Source organism: Schistocerca piceifrons, chromosome 11 (assembly GCF_021461385.2).
Source record: "Schistocerca piceifrons isolate TAMUIC-IGC-003096 chromosome 11, iqSchPice1.1, whole genome shotgun sequence".
NCBI classification, from domain to species: domain Eukaryota; kingdom Metazoa; phylum Arthropoda; class Insecta; order Orthoptera; family Acrididae; genus Schistocerca; species Schistocerca piceifrons.
In genome coordinates this window covers 146,331,575-146,352,588 of record NC_060148.1, presented here as the reverse complement: position 1 = coordinate 146,352,588, position 21,014 = coordinate 146,331,575, and the positions used below count along the sequence as shown (strand labels likewise).

The 21,014-nt window shown below is 37.5% G+C and overlaps 1 protein-coding gene across 1 annotated transcript in view; it reads left to right on the top strand.

Moving 5' to 3' along the window:
* Positions 1-21,014, top strand: part of LOC124720478 (zinc finger protein 596-like) — a 109,830-nt gene that overhangs the window by 23,900 nt on the left and 64,916 nt on the right. The window contains exon 5 of the mRNA XM_047245838.1: positions 17,008-17,070. Within this exon, the coding sequence (XP_047101794.1) occupies positions 17,008-17,070 (63 nt within the window). The remainder of the gene's footprint in view (positions 1-17,007; positions 17,071-21,014) is intronic.

Here is a 21,014-nt window from a genome sequence, read left to right as displayed (position 1 = left end):
GTGATTCCTAAGAACCTCTGTAATGCTTTCATGCTGTGAGCCCATTTGCAACAGAATTATCTCCATTAAAATGAAAACTGTTCCATGCAATATCAAAATCATTCAGGTTTATGCTCCCACGGTAGCTTCATCAGACATAGTATTTTCTAGCAACTCATAGAATTCATCTATTACTATCAGAAAGATACACAAAAAGGAAATATTAGTCATCCAAGGTGACTTTAATGCAAAGATAGGTGAGACTGTAGATGATGGACACGTGAGCTCTGTGGTTGGACTTCATGGCCTGGAAGTGAAAAATGAACATGGGTAGTGGCTACTGGAATTTTGCGTGAATAACAACTTATCTGTTTGGCATATCCTCTTTCAACATCACCCACAGCATCAATGCACATGGATTTCTCCAGGGAATAGGGTTAGAAATCAGATTTATTTCATTTTGGTGAGACAATGCTGGCGTACTTCGGTCCTAGATTGCAGGACCTATCCTGGAGCAGGCTGTGGCAGTGACCAATTCATGTTGTATATGATAATGAAGATAAAACTGAAAGTGACCAAAAATAAAAGAGTAAGGCAGATTCATCTGACTGTCAAAAATAGTCTCAAAGAATTTCAAGAAAGAACTGCGGTATTGTGTTGAAGCTGCATGGGCAGCTGTACCTGTACACGCCATCCAAGCTCTGTTTGACTCAATGCCCAGCCGTATCAGGACCGTTATTATGGTCAGAGGTGGTTGTTCTGGGTACTGATTTCTCAGTATCTATGCACCCAAATTGCGTGAAAATGTAATCACATGTCAGTTCTAGTATAATATATTTGTCCAATGAATACCCGTTTATCATCTGCATTTCTTCTTGGTGTAGCAATTTTAATGTCCAGTAGTGTAATTAGGAAAAACCCCTATTAATGTAGGTAAATAACTCATGATCTTGTAACACCAAAATCCAAAATTTTCGCCGTTTAATATCTGTTGATAACTTGCACTGTACTTTTGATTTTGGAGCTGTAAGCTGTATTCCAGAAACTATATTTAATATGTAATTGATGTACTAACGTATTTATTTTTGACTGTATATAATTGATTGTAATTATAAAGAAATTGCTGGGTAATAGCCAAGTGAACATTATTGAAATGTGTCGATAGCAATTATGAAATGGTAGTAGTTGTGCCGTTGTTTCTTTGCATATGAAGAATGTCACGTTGTGAGCAGTGAGGCAGCAGAGCAGCTTGAGTTGTGAAAGAGTCATGAAAGAATGCAGAAGTGTTTGTTGGGCGATCCCACTGCTGCGGTATGCAGCTATGTTCATGCCAATGTAGACACGCCTGATTTGTAAACCCTTTTGAGAGGACAGTAGGGGAGTCGACATGCGAAGAAGCTGCAATTCAAACTGTTGCCTGTCCTATAATTATTCGTGGCTCTGGAGATGACTTGGGGTTCTCATCGAGCAGCAGCAGCAGCAGCAGCAACAACAACAACAACAACAACAACAACAACAACGGCAGCTTAGCATTATTGTTGGCTACTTTCTTAGGCGTCCGCACAGCTACAACATTGTAAGACTGTTAAGTGAAAAATTATAAACTTACATTGACATTGCCCAGCAACATTTCTTTCACAAAGTGTGAATAACTTGAATAATAACATGCAATAGCTCAAGCCTGTAGGGCACCTGTGTTGTCATTGTCCTGAGACATTATTACCAAGCAGGGTTGGTTTCCTTTCCATGCAATCACAATGTGTCATAAGAATATGAAAATTGATTAAATATTTACTATCAGTTTTTTGTTTTTTCTAATGACCAATTTTGGTCTAAATTTTCTGCCTCAGTAACTGTTCATTTTTGTCTTACATGACTGAGGCTACTTAAACTAAAATTTCACTGGAAAAACTAATAACTAAAGATGCAGCACAAATTAAGATTTCACAATTTCTTTTATTCTGTATTTAGCTTAGCGAGCGACTTCATCTGTCTTGGCATGTATTTTATTGTTTTTATTTTAAAAGTAAAACCAATTGCTCATTTGCATAAAGTAAAGTTGGTTCAATCTTTCACTATTCAAAAGTAAATTGTTTGCTTTTTCTAAATTTTGCATTATGTTATACTGAGGTTTCTGAAAGTATTTTTTTTTATGTGAAAAGTTTAAATTAAGCCAGTCATCTATTTAACCAGTAATTTCATTTAACTTTACTTTCAAAATTTAGTATTCCAGAATAAGTAACTGCAAATTCAGTGCTTTCTGATTCATGTATTTTCTCATGAATTGTGCAGTGGAAAAGCATGACAATCTTGTTGCCACACCAGTGATTATTGCTTAAATCTCTTTGCCATTACTTTTCTCAAGATGCTGGAGATGCATTACCGTAGTGAGCTGGTGACCATTTAATTATCCCCTTTTTAGTAAATCGGTGTTTACTTTGTGTTATCAGTGATTTTTGTAGTAAATATTATGTTGTACCCTTTTCCTCCGTGCTGTTTGTGAGCGATTGCAGTGTACTCCACCTATGCTCTAGTTATCATCAGTTTCTTTCCTTAAGTGCAGAATAGATTCTTCCTTCAGAAATGTCTGTTGTACACTTTCCTCCAACTAACCGGCTTTATTTTCTGCTGATAATGATAGCCTTACTCACTGTAAAATTTCATTAGGCATGTGTGGTCATGATCAATTACGTCACAATCCAGTAGGCCGATTAGGGAGGGGGAGGTTACAGGCAAGAATTTTGCAGAAAACTATGTGTGTGAAAGCATTTTCTTGAAAGCTGGAGCCTGCAGTTGATATGGATGAAGCCGTGTATTGTAATAGCTTCAGTTCTACTTGGGATTTCCCTTCTCTGTGTAATGAGAAGAGATTACTTATGTAATTGTCAAATGCTGTTCTTCACCCGTCAGTAAAAGGATATGCTACAGGGTTAACATAATGACATACACTATGGCCGATAGACATTTTAATGAAAATGTTAGTATTCTGATTTCACCGACAAAGAGCCAATCATATAATTGACCACTTTGCTCACTGTATGATTCAGTAATGTAGAGAAATGGCTCGATTTTTACATACGGTCGCAAAACTTTTTCCAAATACTGATGATATGTTTCTTTAGTGAGCTGTCCTGATTTTATGGCTGTTGCGTACACATTATGTTGTCTACCACTAATTGGTTTAAGCCTTGGTGGATTTGAGGACCGTATTTGCCTCTGACAATAAGAGGAGCAAATACTGTTGGTAACAGTTTTTTGGAAAGCGTTAATCCATGTCAGTTGTGATGATAAATCTCTCTTTAATACTACATCTGATGATAAACAATACAACAAGTATTTGAAATGCTTTCTTCTTTTGTCTATAATTACATCATGATGGTAGAAAAGATATTGAACTCACATATTTCCATGAAAACAAAAGAGAGAGCGGAAAAAATACAGGAGACTGGATTTGAACACATGGTGCTAAAATTCATAACTGTATTCAGGGCAGTTTGTTTCCAACTCACCTAGATATACATTACACAAGAGAACTGATACTGTTACAATGAAACTTTCATTGCATTTTTTCAGAAACTATAGAGTGTTGGCACCTAAGGCTAAATAGGCATCCCCTCATTTTCACCCTGCTAAGCTTTCACTGCATCAGACAGCTGACTGCGCTATTTTCCCCTGTAAGTTAATTAGGCTGACTGTTGCCCATGTATCTGCCTAAATCTCAATCAGTTGCCCATCCACCACCAGTGTCAACGGAATACACTCAGTCAATGCTTGTAGGGCATTGTAAACAGCCTCAAAGTCCTGTGGAAACTCTGGGACTCTTGAAAACCATCCTGCAGCATGACGACTGTCATAAACGGATGCCGAATGGCCTCCTTTTCAGCATACCTTACATGTGGAGCCTGTGAATAAGCAAGCCTGTCTAATATGCACCAAATGACACTCATGTTAGGACTGCCAACTTTCTCTTTGAGCAGAAACGGATGCGGAGGAAGAACAGCGCTGGATGTCCGACCAACATCATGAATGGGGATCACAACTTTTTGACATACTTGTACCCACTGAGATTCCTGCAGGGAAAGGCAGGTAGTGTTGTGATATCACCACATGTTGTCATTGGTGTCATTGCACAGTTACTTGACAGAAGGCAAGGTTGGCTGGTCAGCTGCACAGGGCACCAGGGGTCGGCTTACTGTGCAAATCTAATTTCTCCCCCTGTCAGTTGTTGGAAAGCACATCCATTGCTGCTACCATAGTACATGTGATTCAGCAATCAAGTCAACTTCATGTAAAGGAGGATCTGACAAGGCCAATGCCCTAGTTTGCACCTCAAGATCACATGTTAGATTATCACATTTGTATATAGTGAGTCCGTATATGAGATAGCACATTTGGGACACTTGAGTGAGAGACATTGAGGTGTTTTGCCAAGGTAAGTTTCTTGAGCTTGGTAGAGGGTTTCAAATTTTGCACGATTTTGTAGAACCTCACACTGCTGGACAATAGCAAGGCAGCCATATCAGCTAGGTTAATGATACACCTTACTTAACAGTGCAGCATGGACTGAAGCAGGTGCTTGCCCCACATTTCTGTACAGTCTTTGAAACTGGCTCTCAATTGAGGGCAGCAGAGGAGAAGGGAGTTGGAACACCAGCATAGAGACTGGCACAAAGGAAAGTACAAACATGACCAGCCCATATGATGGAAAACAACTAGCACGCAGATCCCTGAGGATGGTGCAATGTGCAAGTCAGGTGTGTGTTAATGACGTCAGCTAAAGAACTGGCTGATCCGACCTATAGCTGCCAACAAGTAGACACCCAGGTGAGCAGTTGTGCCTATATAAATGGAGTGCGCACTGCCCCAATAGCTTCTTGCACTGCTGTGCTGCATGACCCACACTACCCCATCTGCTCCATCTGTATGTCAAATTGAAGGACACGAAATAAAAATTTTAGATCAGTGTTTAGAATACTTAGTTGTTGTAGTTAATTGGTTTAAAATATAAATTTTTGTATATTATATGTTCAGTTGTGCATAAAAACAAATAACTTTTTGAGATGTTATGCTGTTACATTGGGTTACAAAAGTAATACCTATTGATAGCTGCTTTGAATGTGACAGAAGTACAGGCACAGGAGCTATTACACAAATGTTTTAAGTAGGAATCTATAATGATAAAACTGGATTCCATGTCATGGATTAATGACAAAAAAGTTTGATCACTATCTCTCTGTAATGAGTGAGTGATGAAGAGATCAATACCATATGAAACAAAATCCCATACCCTTGGAACCCCTACAAGGAGCACTATAGATGACAAATGCAAAATACAAATAAAGAAATGTGTGGTCTTACAGTAAAAGTGTCTGAAAGTATTGCTCTTTCTTTCTCCAAGACTCAATTGGGAATGGGCTTCAATAATTATAATAAGCTTTGACATAAAATAGGGCTTCAAGAATGAATAGTTAATAACAAATGAGATGATAATATACTATATTAGTTAGAGAGACATGTATGTTGATGTCAGTTTTAGAGAACTTTGTAACACAGATAGTTATAAAACAGCTATTGGTTCACATATAAAAAAAGAATTTTTCACATAAAGTATGACACACAGATCAACATCTTATTATGTCACTATATTCCTAAAGGATGCCATTTGGATTAGCTTTGTGAGTTTGTGATTTTTACAAATTTGAAAAAATTCATAGAACAGTTTTTAAATGAAAATGCTCTTTCCATAATAAAGCATTTTTCCAAATATTTTCTTGTCTATTTTGATGCCTTCTCCCTGTTATTGCTTTTAGTTTCTTGGGGGTTCCTGTTACTGCTGGTTCACACTTGGCGAGTAGTAGTTTGATCTAATTGTTATTTTGTTCTGGCAGATAACTGTACACTGCAGATGGCAACTACAGAGAGGCATTATGTATCCTACTTTTCCATGTTACTTACATATCAATAGTTAAATAATTTTTTACTCATTCTCTTTTTTAGAGAGCTTTACCTCATTCTGTTTTATACTGCAAATATTTTTAATCATATATTTGTGCCTGAGTTGCCAGTTGATGCCACTATGCAGTTAACTTTAGCTTTCAGTTCAAGTAATTGGCCTTCCGATATGTTTACATTGTTAGTGTCTATTGGGGCCTGTTCAGTTGATGACTTATCATGTATTGTGCTGAAGTATGTACAGTTGTGTATGAAAGTTAGTTAAGTAATGGAACACTTTTTTCTGAAAGCAAGTTGATTTTATTGAGGATGTCAATACACCATATTATTCCCCACTTTTTCCCTACAAAATCTTACTTTTAAACATTATTTCCATTCAGTGCAATGACCTTACACCACCATACTGGGAGGACCTGTATGCCCACATGGTAGCACTCTACTGGTTGTCATTAGAGACAACATGCTGCTACATCAATGATCTTTCTGTCATTTGTGTGCAGCTTCCAATGGAGTACATCCTTCATTTGGACAAACAGATGGATGTTGTAATGTGCAAGATCCAGGTTGTAGTGCGGGTGAGGAAGAACAGTCCAATGAAGTTTTGTGAGCTTCTCTCAGGTGCACAGATTTTTGTGAGGCCTTGCCTTGTCGTGAAGAAAGTGAAGTTCATTTGCATTTTTCTGGCAACGAACACGGTGAAGTTTTTTCTTCGATTTTATGAGGGTTGTGCACCCTTTTTATAATGATGACAGATGCCTTGCCCAGCAGCTCACTGTGCTTTTCTTCATTCTTGTGTCTCTGAAGACATCCCTCAGGCACCTATGAATATCTGCCATGCTCTGGTTTTCCACCAAAGGAAACTCGGGTGACAGCTCTCTGCTTGGAACCCACCTCTGTAATAACAAATGCCTTTTTGAAGGCTACATATAGCACTGCCACATATCAGAACATCATTAAACTATATTGGCTGATGTTTATGATGTCCCATAGCAAATCCCTCATTTTTTCAATCATAATTTCCCATGAAAAAATTGTGCTGCATTACGTATTGAACATCCGTTGTATATAGTTAAAGGAAGACAATAATTTTTGTACATCGTAGATAACAGGGAAAGAACAGTTTTGTGTACACAGTAGCACAAAAAGTAATGAGAAATTGACAGTTTTTAGCCACATAACACAAGTGGCACTTTTTATGAAATTAATGAAATTTAGTCTTGTCCCAGTTTCATGAAACACTGTCATAAATGTGAAGACAGTAGTGGTTGAATGTTGACATTAGGTTTTTAATTTTTTGTGAGCTGAGATTCGTGTGCAATGTTTCAGTGACAGTTCATGTCATGTGTAAAGAACTACAGCTCTAGATGTATTGTAAAATGAAAACGTGATGCTTCCAATGATCTCCAGTTTGATAGCAGTTTTAATCACAGATGTTACATGTAGATATACTGGGACAACAAATGGAATAAAAAGTAATGCATGTATGAGAGATCTTTAATGTGATGCATCAAGTAAACTCCATATTTTCTTTGTACACAATTATAAATATGAAAACTATCAAATACAGCATTTCAGCTTTGCAGACATGTGTATCAATATGACATTGGTAGTTTTGCGTCTATCAACCACTTGCAAGACAGAGTATATGATGGTGTGCAAATATCATTATCAGCACATAAGACAAATTGATGGTTTTTAAGTCGTACTACTGAGTAGGATGATAGCTTTTATGGAATCACATTTATTGGCTTTGCCAACTCACAACCAAACTACCACCTTTCAACACAACCTAGACATTGGGCTATGCAACAGATTGGGCTACTCATCACAAACATCATTCACCAAGTAGTGTAATGTCAGTCATGTTTGTATGATTTATGCCCTGTGTTGTGACTGGTTACAGAAGCATCATGTTGATTTATGGGTTTGTGAAAATCAAGTACTATATTTGGTTATATTCATATTTTCACCAGCATACTACTCAGATGTGCAGGGCAGTTGAATTGCATTTGTGATCTCTCCATAGCAAGTCAGTTTTGTACAACTTGTGTGTAAATATTAGGAAATGTGTTTTCCTGTATTCCAAGTGAAATGAGATTCTTTATAAATATGGGTAAACAAATTTTTGATAATTTGACATTTTGAAAATAAGCTTCTGAAAAATTAGAAGTGACAAATAATTCAGGCAGAAGTGAAGCAAATACTGAATCACAAAGTTTCGCCTTCAAACTTGGCGAGCAACTCTTAGCCACAGATCCAAGCTAATGAATCGCATCCCTTCATAATTTAATAGTAAAAAATTTCTGTGTCAACAAGAGATGCAGATATTGTGAAACATATGATGATGGACTGAAGGCAGTTTGTCTGTTGAGTTCAAATAAAGATTCTGTACAGCTGCTTTCATGCTGCTGCAAAATGTTGGGTTGATGGTATAATATTAAAGGAGAGAATTTTAAAGTTGTGTCAATGTATTCATTTAAAAAACTTGAAAGTGTATGGTTGGAGAGAGATTTTATTTCTAATATATTAAATTTAAGATTTAAAAAAATGTTTTCTTTCTCCAGTAATGTAAATAAATCTGATGTCAACAGACATATTGTAATTCATAGTTATCATCTGCAACAAAGATAATAAAACAATGAAAGAAAACAGAAATAAACAACACGAAGCACTTAAAAATAACCCATCACAAACTAAAATCAAACTTTAACAAAAAGACACAAAACTTGGCATACAATAATACAAACATTGTCAAAAATAGAGGCAAAATTGGCTGAAAATAAAACAGCTTTTTCCTGTCCTCATATTGCATCTATACATAGGGTGATGCAATAATCCCAACCTATACACAGTATGGCTAATTCTGCATACATATTGTATTAGTTATAGAATTGGCTGTTAGTAAGTAATGTTTCCCAGAGTAAATCATTTACAACCTTTCATATGAAGTCTCGATAGAGCAAAACAAGAAAAACTATGTACTTGGATCATCCTTTTGGGTTGCTAAGGTTTTGCGTGTGTGGAGAACAAAATTATTCTTGATAAACTAAAATTCTTTCGTATCAATATTCTCTCTTGTGTGAAACAAAAGCCAATGGTCCATTGATAGACTTTTGCATGGAAATTAAAAAACTCACAAGGGAATGATCCACTCTGACAGTTCAGAACCCATGTGGAAATTATTCAGGAGAAATGAACCATGAAAATTTTAGCTGCTAGGACAAATTTTAAATATTTTTGAAAAATGGTGGAAGTTAATATTTTTTGTCACATGTTGATCTACTATTGATGGCACTTTTTGACTAGTGTGTGGAACAGTGAATGAGCAGAAGTAATTGTGACAAGAGAGAATAGTGTTACAACCCAGGGCTACACACAGACATGGAAATTACAAGCACTTAAGTTTTACCAAATATGACATACACCTAAACTGTTTTATATGTATTATTGCAAAGATGACTAACAGAGAATGAAATTTGTGGCACATTTTGACTTTACATTACATTTCTTCCATCACTTCAATTAGGAATTCTTTGTTTTAAACTGGAATAGTACATACACATACATAATTTAAAATAATCCATATAGAACAGTTATAGTAATGAATTCTGAAATTTGCACATTTTACTCACAATGAAATAATTCCTTTGTTATTCCTTATAGTTGTCACAAAAATAAGAAATGTTCACAGAGTGACAGAAAGAAACATTTTCCTTGCACTAGGCACACTTAACAAAAATGGAAGTTACTGCAGTAAGCACTTCTCAGTAATTGCTAGTTTTATTTAGATAAAATTGAGATGATCTCTGTTCTGCATATTGTTTTGTTTACTAGACATATTTGATCAAATTTGAAAACTTACAACACAAATAACTAAAGTTGAAAGATAATTTTCTGCTGATAAATGTGAAATGATGGAGATCTAGCTGTCTCAGATTGTCCAACAATTTTCTGAAAACTACTTACTACTGTTGAGAAATTTTTTGTCAAGGATTGAATCACATTAATTATTCCTAAGGAATTCATATAATATCAAGTCATTTTGTCATCTTCCAGAAAGACATAGCTGATATGTACAGCCCAGTAGTCCAACAAAAGCAGTGAATTATTTTATCCAGACAGCAAGAAGTTTTGAACAAAATGTTGTAACCTGGTGTTTCATATTTCTCCATACTTTGATAAATTAATTACAAGATTAGTCCCTTAACACTCCAGACAGCATCAGCCTCTCTCCCCACTCCTACACTACTACCCCTTCCCCTTTCCCCACCCCCTCCAGACTGCTGCTTGCATACGATGTGATAGTTGCATTCTGGCCTTAGATGCTGGAGTTAGCTGTCATGTGTGGATGAAGTGTGCTTGCTTGTGTGTGTGAATGGTTTGTGTCTTTTACTGGTGAAGACTGTGACTGACAGATTTATGTGAGTTCTTTTAATTGTGCCTGTCTGCAACATAACTTGTCTTCTTGACGGTAAGTAGCATGTCTTTTTCTACACTGTGAATTACAAGATCCTTGCATGTTATCTTTCTTTTTGGTCTTAATTTCCCTGAGGCTCCTGAAGACTGACACAAGACTTGTATCATTTGTGTACAAATGTGTCATAGCATTGGAGATTAGAAAACGCCATGTTTTACTATGAAGTAGTGGGTTATGGCGTGCACACAGTTCTCACTTGAACCTTTGATTAATCAGTGGTACATGCTGCAGTTGCTTAGATAACAATAAGCTTTGTCTTCTCATTAGCTTTGAATTTCCCTATCGTATATCCTAATAAAGACACCACCTTGAAACATCCACAAAATGTAAACTATGTAATTTTATGACTGCTTGATTCTGCTTAACCACCTTGAATAAGCAGAAATTACCATTGTTCATCTCGTTTGCAATTAAGGAGCCCAAATGCGTAGATCTTCATAGGTAATGGTATGTTCTCTCTCATGAGTAGTTATATAAGTTGTAAGGGGGCTTCACCAACTTTCATTTTGGTGCATATTTCTTTCTTCCTTTTAAACAATTCTTTCAGATTTTATGAAATGGGCCCAGCTTTTCACACTCCATCACTTCAGATGAAGTACTGCTGCGTGCAAAACAATGAAATATGTTGTTAGCTGATTCCCCAGAAGTGAAACTCTGAAAATTGTACTACAAGCAATAATGGAATCTGCTGCAGATCCAACAGCCGTAGTCATGTGTTCATGTGTTACTAGCTGTAAAATTTCCACCATTATAAAATGAAAAAGTGCAGTCAGAAACAGAAACAAAAAACACACAAGAAATGTGCCATCAAAGTGTTGAAAGCAATCATTTCTTTTTTTACTGCTGATTTTGTGGTCTATGCAGTGAACCTGAAATTACCTTCCAGTTACTTATTCAAGACTGCACCTATTACAAAGTCCCAAATGAGAAACAATGTCTATGTAATAAAATATCCCCTACAGACCCATGGAACAAAATGGCTTCTGTGTGCAAATGAGGAAAGTGAGACTCCTGGTACCTGGAAGAGTTACACCTCCCTGTGTCATGACATTCATTTCAGAATTCTATTCTATCTGTGTTTACAGTTTATAGCCTATAAATAAAGAATAACCTATTTGAGGAAAATCCAAGGTTGGAATGGTGGTGATCGTCAGTACCACCCCTGGTGTACGTGCAACGTATGTTTCCCACCCATTAGAGAGGATGGTTAACAACAGAGATCAAAGTGTCTTTTCAGGAAGAGTGAGCTTTAGAGCTGTACATAATTCAGAGGACTAACTCTTATCAAAGCAATGTGCACTTCAAGTAGAATTACAGAATTGTGAGAAAGACAAAACTATGCACTATGCCTAAAAAATTCAAAATTACAAGAACAAGACAAAAGAAGTTTGGGCATTATTCGAAAGAAATTTTCTTAACTCTGTAAAACAAATGATGATGAACTTCCTGAGGAGTGTAGCAGTGAAACAGATGAAATTAAATTCAAGTCATTGGAACAATTCATTGAATTTATAAGCCAAACATTAGCTGTAAACAAAGGGGGTAAGAAATGAATTGTTGAAAGGAGATGCAATACACTTATACAGGTATTACCCATTCCTCCATTAGACTTTAGTTTTGCCTTATAAACTATAGAAGGGATTACAAAATCTTCAGATCAAAAAGAAGTAAAATTTGTGATTTATGATGTTATTTCAGCCAAAATACTGAAATATAGTGTCAACTTTATAGTACCCCACCTCGTTTGGTTATCTTTGCAGTTGGCCAGTGAGTTGAGGTGTATTTGCTGAAAGAGTGCAATATGCTGTGGTAAAACACATTTATAAAAGTGGATGTATGCAAGTGAGCTGTGACCATAGATCCGTATCTCCCTTCCCATGTTCTCATTTTTTTCCCCTTTTCTTCAGAAGGTTATTGGTAACATAATATTGAATAACAGCTGTAAGTCTTCCATAAAGACTTCTCTACAGTGGACAGAATATGTTATATCAGTATGTAATGTCTACTAGAACTAAAAGTTAAGACTTATCCTCTTAATATTGTGATTTTGCCAGGGCCTTGGATACTATGTCTATTTGTTGTTAGTAGTAATGATGAAAGTAGTCTGAAATGTGAGTCAAAATCACAGTACTGGAATTAAAAGTAATTTCCATATGGACTAAGCATATCTGTTTACAGTTAATTAGTTTGGGAGTCTGGTTCAAAGTCTATTACAGTTTAGCAGTTGACATCAGGCAGGATTTTAAAAATGTACCTTTTTAGCCACTCATTCTGTAATTTACCCAAATATTTGGCTCCAGTTATGTTAATTATGCTTAACTCTTGATGCTCATTTCGCCTGTATGCAGGATGAGACAGTCCACAATAGAGATATTCACAATGAGTAAATATGGAAAGGTGCAGTTTTCCCTAAGCTATAGCCAACAATGTGACGAATTTTCTAACTTTTTTAGGTAATTTTTAACGCTTCTAGTTGCTGAAGACTTTAAAAAAACACAGTATTGTTTACTTTTTTCTCTGATATCCTAAAGAGAGTCCGACAAAGTGTATAATGGTGGAACATGATCAGATAGTAATACATGATGAGATTGCTGCAAACCACTTCTAAGCAATATAATGTGTAGTGGGTTGTGTGTTTGGAGGTGGAGAAGGGTAGATACTTTTTGAATACGATCCCATCCCAATTGCCTACATTGACCAGCTCATGTTCTCTTCTTCCTCCACAGCACTGCACTACAGCGAAGATGAAATGTTTGATAAACAGACAGTTTGCTATGGAGGGAATTTGTGGGTGTTGAGCGATGTAACACAGATCTGATAAGACTTCAATGTATTGATAGAAAACACTTCAGTGACATTTGCTAATAATACATGTTCTGAAAAAGGGTCAAGACTCATAATACTACACATTTCTGGAGGATAACAGAAGCAGCATGAAATTGGTTCACAGGTAACAGGTTAACCCTTAATCTAGCACAGACAGACAAGTCAGGTAGTCATGAAAGACTTTCTAGTGAATCGAACAATGTTTATCTTAGCAGCAATTGCCATTCTTTTGCCATCAAATAAAAGCTACTATTGGTCTTAGCGATAGTTTATGTTGCTCCGCCTCTGTCCCACTGTCAGGTGAAGAGGTCCCACTAATCTCTGTTCTAGTGTACAAAATGTGTTGCATGGTGCTTCATGACCACAGGATTCATTGATTTTGCATTGTAAGTTGCCCGTTTTAATATTCTAAACCAGTAAAAGACCAAAGGTGTTATGGCTGGTGAGTGGGCAGGCCATTTCGTATTTTACAAGCAATCAGTCGAATGGTCTCAAAGTGTTGTGACATGAAGATCTGTAGTCATCTGTGCTGCGTGGATAGAAGATTTGTCACGTGGATTGTTTTGTATCTAGTGGACTCTAAAACGGACGCGACATATGTTACAAACTGTAGAAACTCCATCAATAAAACAAGGACAAATGATGCAGTCCCTCCAAAGCATGTACCACATGTTGACAGAACACAGTTGTTTATCCTTTTCTCTCTGTCAGTGTGGATTTTCAACTAACCAGTTTGCATGATGCAGAAATGGATTTGCCCTTGATTTATAAGCAGTGCTTCATTCAGAAACAAAATATTAGGATAACTACCGCTAGCGTTCACCCCTGGTAGCTCAGTGGTCAACATGACAGAATGTCAATCCTAAGGGCCCGGGTTCGATTCCCGGCTGGGTTGGAGATTTTCTCTGCTCACGGACTGGAAGCTGTGTTGTCCTAATCATTAGTCATATCTACATATCTACATCTATACTCCGCGAGCCACCTTACAGTGTGTGGCGGAGGGTACTTATTGTACCACTATCTGATCCCCCCTTCCCTGTTCCATTCACGAATTGTGCGTGGGAAGAACGACTGCTTGTAAGTCTCCGTATTTGCTCTAATTTCTCGGATCTTTTCGTTGTGATCATTACGCGAGATATATGTGGGTGGTAGTAATATGTTGCCCATCTCTTCCCGGAATGTGCTCTCTCGTAATTTCGATAATAAACCTCTCCGTATTGCGTAACGCCTTTCTTGAAGTGTCCGCCACTGGAGCTTGTTCAGCATCTCCGTAACGCTCTCGCGCTGACTAAATGTCCCCATGATGAATCGCGCTGCTTTTCGCTGGATCATGTCTATCTCTTCTATTAATCCAACCTGGTAAGGGTCCCATACTGATGAGCAATACTCAAGAATCGGACGAACAAGCGTTTTGTAAGCTACTTCTTTCGTCGATGAGTCACATTTTCTTAGAATTCTTCCTATGAATCTCAACCTGGCGCCTGCTTTTCCTACTATTTGTTTTATGTAATCATTCCACTTCAGATCGCTCCGGATAGTAACTCCTAAGTATTTTACGGTCGTTACCGCTTCCAATGATTTACCACCTATGGCATAATCGTACTGGAATGGATTTCTGCCCCTATGTATGCGCATTATATTACATTTATCTACGTTTAGGGAAAGCTGCCAGCTGTCGCACCATGCATTAATTCTCTGCAGGTCCTCCTGGAGTACGTACGAGTCTTCTGATGTTGCTACTTTCTTGTAGACAACCGTGTCATCTGCAAATAGCCTCACGGAGCTACCGATGTTCTCAACTAAGTCATTTATGTATATTGTAAACAATAAAGGTCCTATCACGCTTCCCTGCGGTACTCCCGAAATTACCTCTACATCTGCAGATTTTGAACCGTTAAGAATGACATGTTGTGTTCTTTCTTCTAGGAAATCCTGAATCCAATCACAAACCTGGTCCGATATTCCGTAAGCTCGTATTTTTTTCACTAAACGTAAGTGCGGAACCGTATCAAATGCCTTCCTGAAGTCCAGGAATACGGCATCAATCTGCTCGCCAGTGTCTACGGCACTGTGAATTTCTTGGGCAAATAGGGCGAGCTGAGTTTCACACAAGTCACCGAAGTGGCTCAAATCAAAAGACTTGCACCCGGCGAACGGTCCACCTGATGGGAGACCCTAGTCACATGACACTTACTTACTTACTACTGCTAGCTATGTCCATTTGAATCTGATTACTGTAGTAAGCCTCCTTTCTCAACAGTTTCTAAACCAACCCCCACACTTCTCACCATTACCCAGTTGACAGTTTCTTAATTCCTTGTGATGTATCCTACAAAATGATAGCTTCTTGTAGTCAGTTGGTACCCAGATTGATTTAGCACCTTCCATCAGCCTTCTTGTGTAGCATCATGTATCATGTTTCAAATGCCTCTATTCTTTTCTGAAGTGCTTATCATTCACATTTGACATCTGTATGAGACTACACTTCAGACAAACACCTTCAAAAAAGTTTTCCTAACTTAAATATGTGTTTGATGTTAACTTCTTTGTGGAGATATGTTTTTTCTATTGCTTGTCTTCATGTAGCATCCTCTCTACTTTGGCCATCATCAGGTATTTTTTCTTCAAATAGCGAAAATCATCTGCTACTCCTAATCTGGTTCTCTCAGCATCACGTTATTTAATTTCACTTCATTCCATCATCCCTGTTGTCCTTTTGTGGATATTTATTTACATCTTATAAGCCCTTTTGAAGACTCCATCATTTCTGTGCAATTATTCTTTCCAGCCTTTTTCTGTCTGACAGAATTACAGTTTTATCAGTAAACACTGGTTTTTATTTCGTCTTCTTGAACATTAATTCTGTTCTAACTTTTTCCTTGGTTTCTTTTACTACCTGTCCGGTGTTCAGACTGAAAAAAATGGGAAGATAGGGTACAACTCAGTCACATTCCCTTCTCAACTACTGCGTTGGGTTCATGTCCTTCAACTCTTATAACAGCAGTCAACTTTCTAGACTCAATGTCGATAAGTCCACCTTCAAAGTTTCCCAGTCTATTTAATCTAAATTTACAAATACTGTAAAAAGACGCTTGTCTTTCTTCAGTTATCTACTGAGATCAATTGTAAGGTCATCATTTCTTCACATGCTCCTACATTTTTTCAGATCTCAAAATGAACTCTTAGTTGACTTCTACAAGTTACTCCACTCTTGTGTAAATAATTCATGTTAGTATTTTGCAGTCACAACTTATTAAACTTACAGTTCAGTAATATTCCCATCTGTCAGCACCTGCCTTCTTGGGAGTTGGAGTTATTACATTCTTCCTGAATTGTTAGAGTATTTCACGTGTCTCACATTTCTTACATGCTAGGTGGAATATTTTTACGTACATAATATGCATATACAAATCAGGTAATGTAAAAGTAATATCTATTGTTATCAGTGTGTGTGGACTAGCACAAGTGATATTAGGTTGTTAGTGTACTTTACAGATATCACCTGTCCTGGCCTGTTCATGCTGTTAGTGTGTGTCTTGCCATTTTTCTCACCTCTCAAAACTTACCTTCGTGTAAGGCTTTACAAAATGTTGTATGTGAATGAGTAAATGAATGAATAAATGAAAAAACAAATTTCTTTACATTGACAAAAATCTTTAATCTTGAGTCATATTTTATACTCTATCTAAAAGTTTCCTCGCTTCATGAATTTAGTGTGTGCATATGCCACATGAGCAATGATACTCAGCTTGTATGTTCTTTGTTTGTTACAGATTGAAGTATATGAAGAGTTCATCAGTACTGAATATGATCCTATCAGAGTTAAGAAAGAGGAGGTAAGTTGCTTGTATACATTAAGGTCTAGTAAATATTTATTTTCTCAGAAATATAACTATCTGTGGTCTAGTTTTAGGCTGATTGCACATAGTGGATCTTGGAATTTGTGAAAGGGAAGTAGTAGTATTTATAGAGAAACACACATTCAACTGCATGTGGCATATTCTTATATTATGTACATGACAGATCACAGATAAATGGGCAGGCTTATTACACTTAAGATCTTTAGGTGAAATTTAAATTTTTGCTTTCTGGAACAACTGAACCCAAGTTCTGACCATATGTGTGCCCTCACTGTACCCTTAGCTTTGAAGTTCTTTTGTGAAATAGTCCAAACTTTTTTGAGACAAAAGAAACTCTCAACTCACCTACAGAGCCAATTACAGTCAGACTCAATGAACAGTGGGGTGCAGGGCAGCGCCTACTCATCATCATCAAGTTTGTCAAAATTTGTGGGAGATATAGAGCTTGGCATAAAATTAAAAACAAAAAGAAATAAATTTCCACATAGGATCTTGACCCCATGACTTTCAGATTACCATTCCGTACTCTTTTCAAAGTGCCAACCAATGCCTGGAAACCAAACTAACATAAATGGCTAATGCCTTGCTCAGCCTATGCGAAAAATACTATTTTTTCTAAGCTCTTGGCGATCCACAACTCCTACTTCTGTAACTTTCATTTCTGGCCAAGCCCTGCATACATCAAAAATTGATGATGAATAGACATGTCACATTGTTCGAAGGTGTCACACTACAAATCCAAAGGTCTGTGCTTCAATCCTCATTTAATCCTGTGTTTTCTTTTCAACATATTTCTGCTTTAAGCTTGGGGAATGATTTGTATAGATGAGAAATGGCAAGTGCAGTGTTGTTTGGAGGCCACATTCAGCTCTTTGTCTTCTTATACCTTGGTGGGTATGTGAACCGTGTCATTTACCACAGTTCCTGTTTCTCCCTTGGTTTACTCCTGTTTGGAGTTTCCGTGCTTTCCTAGAGGGCGTTGTGGAGCCTCTGCGAGTGCGCCCACTGGGAGGAGGCGCTGTGTGCTGTGCCCAGGGCAGAGGAGGCAGTTGAGATGAGTGTTCAGCCCTGGACGACCGTTCTGCAGTGGGACACTCGGTCCCTCTATACTAAGTCTGGATGGGTCCAAAAACCTGGGGCATGAGGAAACAAGAGTCCGTATATCTGTGGAGAACATTTGGTTTCCATTCATGGGTTGGGGAAGCTATGAAGTCTATCTGCTGCTGCCAATAACCTCCAGAAGGTGGTGTCGTCACTGAAAGTAAGATTTTTCTTCTAGTTAGTGCAATGGTCATCGTCTGGCAGGGCCAATCTCCCAGTGTTGTGGGAGCTATTAATAATTGTGGGGCAACGTTTCTCTGCTTTGAGTTTGTAATCGGAAATTACCTTGCGCGTGTGTTACTGCCCCCTTACATGATCGTGCATTTGTACACCATACTGACTTAAGGCACACATTGTAAAGAAACAGTCTGCATGTGGAATGCACTTCCTTGACTCTTGTGCAGAAAAGAGTGCAGTATTCTGCTGCATCCATTTTCAATAAGCTATGACAAGAACTCAAAAATCTTAGCAGCAGCCCAAACTCTTTTAAGTCTAAACTGAAGATTTTCCTCATGGCTCACTCTTTCTATTCTGTCGAGGAGCTCCTGGAAGAGCTAAAAAATTAAACAAATTCCAGTATTACATTGTTGATTTTCTTTATTTAAACTTAACGACTTGTCACCTGAATATGTTTTTTTTTATATTTCATTTTATCTGTTTCTTATATCGTGTTATAATTTCATGTATTGACTCGTTCCATGACCATGGAGACTTCTCCTTAATTTGGTCCCACGGAACAATAAATAAGTACATAAATAAATAAAATAGAATAAAAAAGAAAAAAATTTTTGGCTATGGTCCTTCTGCAAACCGTTGTTTTCCCATGGACGGCATAGGTCACTGTTTGGATAAGCAAATTGTAAAATGTTAAATATCCTTGTACTGTCTGGCGGAGAGATAAAGTCAATTAATTTTATGGATGTCTGAAAAGCTAGATTATGTTGATGTTTGCCAATATCTGTTGTGTTTAGTATGTAGGCATATTTAACTTTGGTTGTTATTGTGTATATATTCTTGTGTTACGGAGCTTAGTCCTGGTGTCATTTAAGTGTTCTATTGAATTATATTTAAAGCAGTGCTAGAGTTTCTATTTGGTAATCTGCCTAGCCATGACTGATGTCAGTTGCTCGGTCTGTCTGAAATGTTGGGCCTGTTGGGTAGAGACCATTATTGACTTGCTCTCCTCAGCTCCAAAGTCCCATATTGATACTACAGTGGTAGTTCTGCTGGAATCTCATTTGCAGAAGTTATCAGCTCTTGTGAGCACCAATAAAGCTTCCTTTGCGTCTGTAAATTTTGTTTGCTGGCCAGCAAGCTTTTGTTAATGATTAAAAATCGCCAACTGGTCTTTTTCCAACCTAGTGGCTTGTGTTAGATGAGTTCCCTTTCCAGTTCGGGCAAATGTTTCCTCCTCCTGGTGGAGCCATCCTCTTTCCCGAGCCACACTGGGGTAAGAGTTGCCCTAGTGTCTATTGCAGCTCAATGTTCCAGGAGAATGAAATAAGAGGTTAATTATCTACTCCACCGTTATGCCCAAGAAAGGCATATTAGAATGGTTCTGGATAACGTAAGTCTTGTACACTATTAAGATAGTTCTAGGCCTGGAGAAATTGCTGTTTGGTAAAATTTAAGCTTCTGTGTCGGCAATCCAGCGTATTCCATGATCCAACATTGTTATAGAACTGAAAGATTTGGTTTTGATAAATTTGCTGAGACATGACTTAATTATTTGCTATTGATGTTAATTGCTTTAAACGAATCTTCTTTAATTTGTGGTTGTAATTCTTAATGAGTGATCGTCCTTAATAGTGTAACATTTAATGTATGTCTGATTGTCCCCTATATCACCTACTGACTTCATTCAGAGACTGAAAAGGTGATCCTTGCTCAAGTTTATGGGACTGCATTAACTGTTGATCTTTATTGTTTAGGGTCTTAAAAATATTTGTTAAAAAGGACTAATTTTAGATTCCTATTGTTTATGCATTCTTAAGTTATATAGCAAATATTACAAGTGCAAATATTCTCTCATTGATACAAGTGCTTGTTCTGTGGTTTACACTGAAAGGTGTGACAATAAATGCAAAATCTAAAATGAAGCATTGGGGCAAATTAATCCTTTCCCTTATCATTACCGTTAAAGATAACTGTTTGTTTGTCACTTGTTATTGAAACTGGTTGGGAGAATAGTTTGACCTCGTAGAAAGAGTACAATCAGATGGTAGCAGAGACTGATTGTTCCCCTTTGATCAGTGGGGGGACTTTAAACTAACTGCTTCACTCTTTTGCATTTGCTGTTGATCCCTCTATTTGCCAAGTGTTGCTGTTTGTGATAATTCCTGATTGTTATATTTCGGTGACTTCCATCATCATAGGGCAACGTGATTGCCTGGGGCTCGGTCTGTTAAAAATGATCAATTGATTTATGAACTCTGGATTCGGAAGCAACACATACAGGGTGGGGTGTCCGAATTAATTGCTAAATTGTGTGGGGCATCGCATAACCTGCTTGCAAGTTCTGGGGAGGTCATAGGGCAAGTTAGTGACACCATAAGTTTGATTAGTGGGGGAGTTGAGGACTTGCTCCGAAATGTTATGTTTCTCCAGGGGAGCAATGTGACTCCTAAACAGAGGGGGTGGCTGCAGGCCCAGTTATGCCACTGGTCCACATGTATTCGTGATATGGAGACATTCTCCTTGAATAGGGAACAGGACATACTCGAGCAACTTGATCGAAAGATCAATGAATTGCAGGACAAGACAAGTATATTAGGATTGGAATGAATTTGTGATGCTTACTGAGGTCCTCTTGGAAGTCT